The 6,503-nt window shown below is 44.1% G+C and overlaps 1 protein-coding gene across 1 annotated transcript in view; it reads left to right on the forward strand.

Moving 5' to 3' along the window:
* Positions 1 to 4,368, forward strand: part of Dgat2l6 (diacylglycerol O-acyltransferase 2 like 6) — a 20,602-nt gene extending 16,234 nt beyond the window's left edge. Inside the window, 4 exon segments of the mRNA XM_010632219.1 lie at positions 1,042 to 1,216; positions 3,556 to 3,646; positions 3,649 to 3,769; positions 4,214 to 4,368. Of these exon segments, the coding sequence (XP_010630521.1) occupies positions 1,042 to 1,216; positions 3,556 to 3,646; positions 3,649 to 3,769; positions 4,214 to 4,368 (542 nt within the window).
* The last annotated feature ends 2,135 nt before the right edge of the window (positions 4,369 to 6,503 follow it).

Here is a 6,503-nt window from a genome sequence, read left to right on the forward strand (position 1 = left end):
GTACCAGGGATCGAACTAAGGTCCTTGCTTTTGCAAGGCAGGTGGCAGAACCACTGAGCTAAATCCCTGGCCCTTATTAGATTATTTTAAAGACATTTTTAAAACTTTCGTACCATCATTTCATTTCATCTCCTGGAAACCCCTTCACCCTGGCATAATATGCCAGAGGATACTGTATAGACATCCACAGAATCCAGGACAACTTACCCATGTCAGGCTTCAAGCCAGAGCACAGTGACAAATGTCCATCTCTCTGGACTACTATTTATCCTTCTGGACACCAGAAAACAACATAAACCAAACATTACATTATAAGATGCATTTATCGGAAGGGACTAGGTGGGACCATTAGACTGTCAGAGGATGCTTCAGTTCCTCTCTGAAGTTGGCATGGCCCTGGAGTGAGGGCTTCTCTCAGTGGCTAGAGCCTGGAGGCAAGTACTGTTACTCACTAGAGGACAGAAGGTAAGAACAAGGCAAAGAAAGTTCAGAAGAGATTCCATTGTTTTGTTTTGTTTTTTCTTTTTATTGAGTTCCTTTGTTTATCTATGTCTTAATTTGGCTTGGGTAGCCTCCAAGCCTGCCTACTCTCCAAAATCCTTAGCCAGTGTCTCACTATTGGCAGGTTTCTCTCAGGAAAAAGCACATTGATGGTGGCTATTCCTGGTCACCCCTGAAGGAGCGAACTCTGGAGGGCTACTAATTCTGTCAGGCTGTGCAGAGTGCAGGGCAGCTGTAGTTTGTGGGTAGAGACAGGAAGGGTGGGCTTAAGAACTGCTGATTTGGAAGGTAGTAGGTTCTGGATGGAAGTAAACAGAGGAACTCAGTGTAGCCTCAACTATGAGAAGACAAATTCCAAGGCAAACAACTGGACCCATCTTAGGCCAGGACCAACCCAGGATACCGGGATCAAAGACAGAAGTGAGAGGCCATCAATAAGCAGGAAATAGAATTTTCTCCAGCAGGAAATTCCCGGAGGAACCTCTCACCCCATCCCCAGTCACCAAGTTCATTCTACTGTTTGACTCTTTGTTTTCACAGGTATGTGCCCAGTGAGTAAGTTGGCCCTGGAGTACACGCTGAACCAGAAAGACTCCGGCAATGCTGTGGTCATCATGGTGGGTGGAGCTTCAGAATCCCTCTTGTACTGTCCAGGATCCTCCACCATCTTGCTCAAGCACCGTAAAGGTTTTATAAAGCTGGCGCTGGAGACAGGGTAGGTCCCTAGATTCTGGAGCTTCCATGTCAAGGTGTCATGGACCCTTTGTTGCCCTCTGCAGACTGCTGCCCTCAGTGGGAAGCCTGCTAGATGATTCACTTCTACTAAGGTTACTTTCTTTCCCTCTCACACTGGGTGTTTGGGGTGTTGGGCCTGCATTGAAATTAGTGGAAGAATAGCAGAATAGGACCTTTCGCTTTCTGCCTGTTACCCTGGTAGGCTGGGGGTCTGGCAACTAGAGTCTCACTATATACCCACCTGTTCACTGAGAAGCCTGAGAAGTTCCCAAGGGCAAAGAAGGCACTGGCCTTGGTGATTTGAGGATTGCAAAAATGAATAAGACATGCCCCAAAGAGCTTACAGTCTGATTTGAAAAGCACAACATATTCATTCAGCAATGATCAAATACCTGCTGTGTGTCAGGCCTAGTGGTGGGAACTGAGGATATAGGAGTAGAAGAGACTTAGACCTTGCAAACTCACAGTCCAGTGTGGAAAACAGACCCTCCCCATCATTACAAAATACATCCCAGATCTAATCACGTACTACTTCAACTACGATTACCTGGTATAACCAACTTCATCTCTCCCCTGCAGTACTACAATATTTCTAACTGCTCTCTCTGCTTCTGTCCCTACCTCCTTCACCTTTAAGAGTCTATTCCCATCTGCAAGCAGAAAAATTGTGTTAAGCATAATTAAGAGCCGGGTGTGGTGGCACATGCCTGTAATCCCAGCACTCGGGAGGCTGAGGCAGGAGGATTGCTGTGAGTTCAAGACCAGCTTGAGCTACATCGTGAGTTCCAGGTCAGTCTCAACTACGTAGTGAGACCCTGTCTCAAAAAACCAAAAACAAAACAAAACAAAAAACCAAATACATAATTAAGAGATTATGTCACTACTCAAAATGCTCCAGTGGCTTCCATGCCACTCAGAGCAAAATCCACAATCCTTGTAAATGTCCTGAAAGAGCCTGAATTATCTGCTTTACCTGGTTCTCTGCCACTTCCCCAACCTCGTCATTCACTATTCTCCTGGCTAGCTACACTGGCCTCCTTGCTGATCCTCAAATAGATCACATGTTCCTGCCTTTGTGTCCTGGTTCTAGCTGTTCCCTCTACCTGGAACACTTTCCCTCCAAGTAACTGCTCAGGTCTTTCAAGTCCTTGCTTAAACATCTCTTCTCAGCAAGCTCTGTCTTACCCATCCTGCTCTATTGTTTTACTGTTGCACTTGCCATCTTCTTACATATCATCATTTGTTTACTTATTTATCTCTTATTTTATTGCTTATTGTCTGTCCCATGCCCCCAAATAGTAAGTCCCATGAGGACAGAGATTTTTTAAAAAATTCATTGTGTTACCTGATGTATTTATTACCTGGAGCCTAAAATAGTGCTGACATATAGAAAGAACGTAATAGAGATTTCTCAAATGAAGGCAGTGCTATAAGGTAGATGTGTACAAATTGCTATGGGAGCACCAGTTTATGGAAAGACCTTGACTCAAGAGGGTTCATGGGTGAGTAACATCTGAGCTATGAATTGAAATATAGTAGGAGTTTTCAGTCCCCAAACGGAGAAAGAGCTGAGGCACTCAATGAGGACCTACAGCATATGAGGCACCATGCCAGGGCCTAGGGATTCAAAGATGAATGTGACACAGTTCTCACCTTTGATTGGCTTGCTGTCTCCTGGGGGAGTAAGACAGGTGAGAAAATGACTGTAATGTAGAGGTGAGGGAGCAGGATGACAGGATACAAGGAAGTATTAGGTGAAGGGCACCTGGTCCACAGTGGGCAAACTGGAGGCAGTCAAGGAAAGTTTCTTCAGGGGAAGAAATGGGAACTGAGTACTGAGAGGCAAAATGAATTTTCCCTGTGAAGACTGAGGGAATAGAATGTACAGACGACACAGGGATGAGAGAGAACTTGGCACACTTAGTATGGCTAAGCAGATTGTGGGGAAGGAGTGGAGAGAGGGAAAGCTAGCCAGTGGGGCAGGGTGGGGGGTAAGAGCATAAAGGCCATGCTAGGCAGCTGGTGCACGGTGGCAAGCACTGAGGGAGTTTTAAAGAAAGGAATGACCCATCCACATAGGCGTTTTAGGAAGATCATTGGATGTTTCTTCCCTTCGTGGCACAAGTGCTGCAGCTCCCCTCAGAGAGTTCAGGGGGAGGAGATGGCCTGGCAGAAACAGAACACAAAGCTGGAGGTGGTTAATCTTGGGTGCTCACCCAACAATCAAGAGGTTGGAGAAGTTTCCCACCTTGGACAGAGTTTTGCAGGGGGAGGTTCCAGTTCCTTGGAGAGCTCACCCTCCTGCCCCTCTCTTTGCAGGGCATACCTTGTTCCTTCCTATTCCTTTGGTGAGAATGAGGTTTACCATCAGGAGATCTTCCCTGAAGGCACATGGATAAGGTTCTTCCAAAAAAAACATCCAGAAATCATTTTTAAAAAATCCTGGGATTTAATTTATGTACCTTGCATGGCTGGGGCCTCACTCGAGGATCCTGGGGCTTCTTGCCCTTCAGTCGATCCATTACCACAGTTGGTGAGTTGCTGCACTACCCCTGAACTAACCCAGTTCTTGATCCCCCCTTCTCCCCCTCCCTAAGTTATCCATCAACCCCCCAGGGACCTGGCTCCCACCCAGTGTAGACAAAGGAGATTCCAGTGAGTGTGGTTGAGAGCAGGGCAGGGAGGATAACTAAACAGATAATACTTATGACCATTCATATGTGAGACAGAGTTCAACAGAAGTCACAAGACCATCATTACTCAAACACATTCCTTCAGCTCTCTTCTGCACTGGCTCCCATTTGCTGAAGCACAGGTGAGATTAGGCAGATAGAGAAGGAGGGTCAGCCTAGAGCTGGGGCAGAGAGAAAGATTGAAGGAAGGGGAGGATCCGGATACAGTCGGTATGTGGCCCGAGTGAGGGGTGGGTAGGGTGTTTGGGAAGCAATTCTGATGCTTATCTCCTCCTTCTCCATAGTTGGAGAACCTCTGCCAATCCCCAAGATTAAGAGGGCCAACAAGGAGACAGTGGACAAGTACCATGCACTCTATATCAGTGCCCTGCGCAAGCTGTTTGACCAACACAAAGTTGAATATGGCCTCTCTGAGAACCAGGAGCTGACAATCATATAATGGGAGCCACATTCCTTATTACTGAACCCCCACACCATGAGGTTATCCAAGTAAAGCCACAGGGAAGGAAGAATTTGGGGAGAGGGGTGAATCTCAAGGATGAGAAAATATTTCTTCTGAGGCAGAAAGTACTTAATGAGTCAAGGTTCTGGCAATGGCATCCCCTTCCAAGTGGCCAAGGCAGCTCTGGGGAAGGAAACAGGCAGGCAGTGGGAACCATGAGGGCTGGCTAACAGAGAAAGTGGCTCTGTCACCCCTGATTGCTTTAGGACAACAGCCCAATCTAGCAATCTTTTGAGTCACTCTGTCTAATTGAGGTAATGAGAAGTCAACAAACAATGTGCTCCTCCTTCCCAAACCTTAGGAACATCCATTATTTATGCTTAAAAGTTTAGTTGAGAATAAGGACAGTTTGTCACCTCCCAGTACAATTTAGAGATCACCACAGGTGAACTGAGCCCCTGAACTGTGGCCTCCTTACCCAAATAGACAGGATTCCTTCAGTTAAGACAAGAGTTCTGGCTATGCAGTTACACTATTTCTTCGATTAAAATAAAAGCTCTAGATAATGTACAACATTATAGGCCTATTTCCCAATTTCTTTACGGTTCATCACTGGGCATCCCTCAGATCAAAAATTTTTCCTTCTGGCCATAACCACTTTCCTCTTCTTCACCCACCCTTTCTACTGTCCCTGGCAGAAAAGTTAAGGGAATGGAACCATAGCTGCTGCACAGTATAGGAGACAGAAACAGTAATGGAAACTAACTGGCACTGATACCCACGGAATAGCCCTCCTCTCCTGACCCCACACAGCCACCATGGGTCAGAAGGAAGGGAGCTATGGGCCATGAACTAGCTATACATTTACTTGATGCCAAATATCTACTGTGTCCCAAAGACCATGTCATCATTTTCACAACTTTTGTCACTTAATGCTAACACCAACCCTGTCAGACTAAGATTGCCACCATCCCCATTTCACAGTACCTGAAGCTCTCAAAGACATATAATTTTTGAAAAACTAGCATTCACATCCAAGTTAGACTAATTTTTCTCCATGCACCATCACTTATCCTATTCCTTATTTTCTGGTGACCTATCAGTTTCATCTTCTTGAGAGAGGTTCTGTCACACCCCAACAAACTTAGTAGTACATAAGTTGGACAAAATGGCATGGGTTTTTCTTAGAGTGGTCCCAAGATAAGCCTCAATATATTTTTAAAAAGAACCTTTCAAGGGCTGGGTATGTAGTTCAATGGTAAAGCGCTTGCCTAGCCTGAATTAAGGCCTGGCTGCATGCCTGAGTACCAAAAAGATACAATTTTTATGTCAATACAATGGAATTAAAAGTACAGAAATAAGCTTGTACCCTTATGACAAACTGATTTTCACCAAGACAAGTTAATGGAAATATGAATAACCTTTTTTTTTTCAAGTGATACTTGGACAACTAGATAGCCACATGGAAAAGAATGAGGTTAAAAATTAATTCATGATGGATCAAATACCAAAAATGAAAGAAATTATTAAACTCTTGGGGGAAAACATAGCTATAAAACTTCATGATCTTGGCTTAGGTGATGTTTTCTTAGATATAACACTTAAAAGCACAGTAACAAAAGAAAACATAGGTGAGTTGAGCTCCATTAAGATTAAACACCTTCATGTTTCCAAGAACAGAATTAAGAAAGCGAAAAGATAATCAGTATAATGGGACAAGATATTTGTAAATCATGTATCTGATAAGAATCTAGGAACCAGAATATACGAATAACTGTTACAACTCAACTTTGCCCATTATATAAATGGGCAAAGATGCTGGGTGTGGTAATATATGCCTGTAATCCCAGCACTCAGGAGGCTGAGGCAGGAGGATCACTGTGAGTGTGAGTCCAGCCTGGACTATGTGTGAGTTCAAGGCCAGTCTGAACTGCATAGCAAGATCCTGTCTCAAAAAAAAAATAATAATAATAATAAAAGGAGGAGGGGCAAATATTTGAATGGATCTTTCTCCAAAGAAGATATACAAATTTTTAAAAAATGCTCAAAAGTCAATAATCATTAGAGAAATAAAAATAAAAAGCACTATAATACCATTTTATACCTACTAGGGTGGCTGTAATTTTAAAAAA

Source organism: Fukomys damarensis, unplaced genomic scaffold (genome assembly GCF_012274545.1).
Source record: "Fukomys damarensis isolate Sample0158 unplaced genomic scaffold, DMR_v1.0_HiC HiC_scaffold_39, whole genome shotgun sequence".
NCBI classification, from domain to species: Eukaryota; Metazoa; Chordata; class Mammalia; order Rodentia; family Bathyergidae; genus Fukomys; species Fukomys damarensis.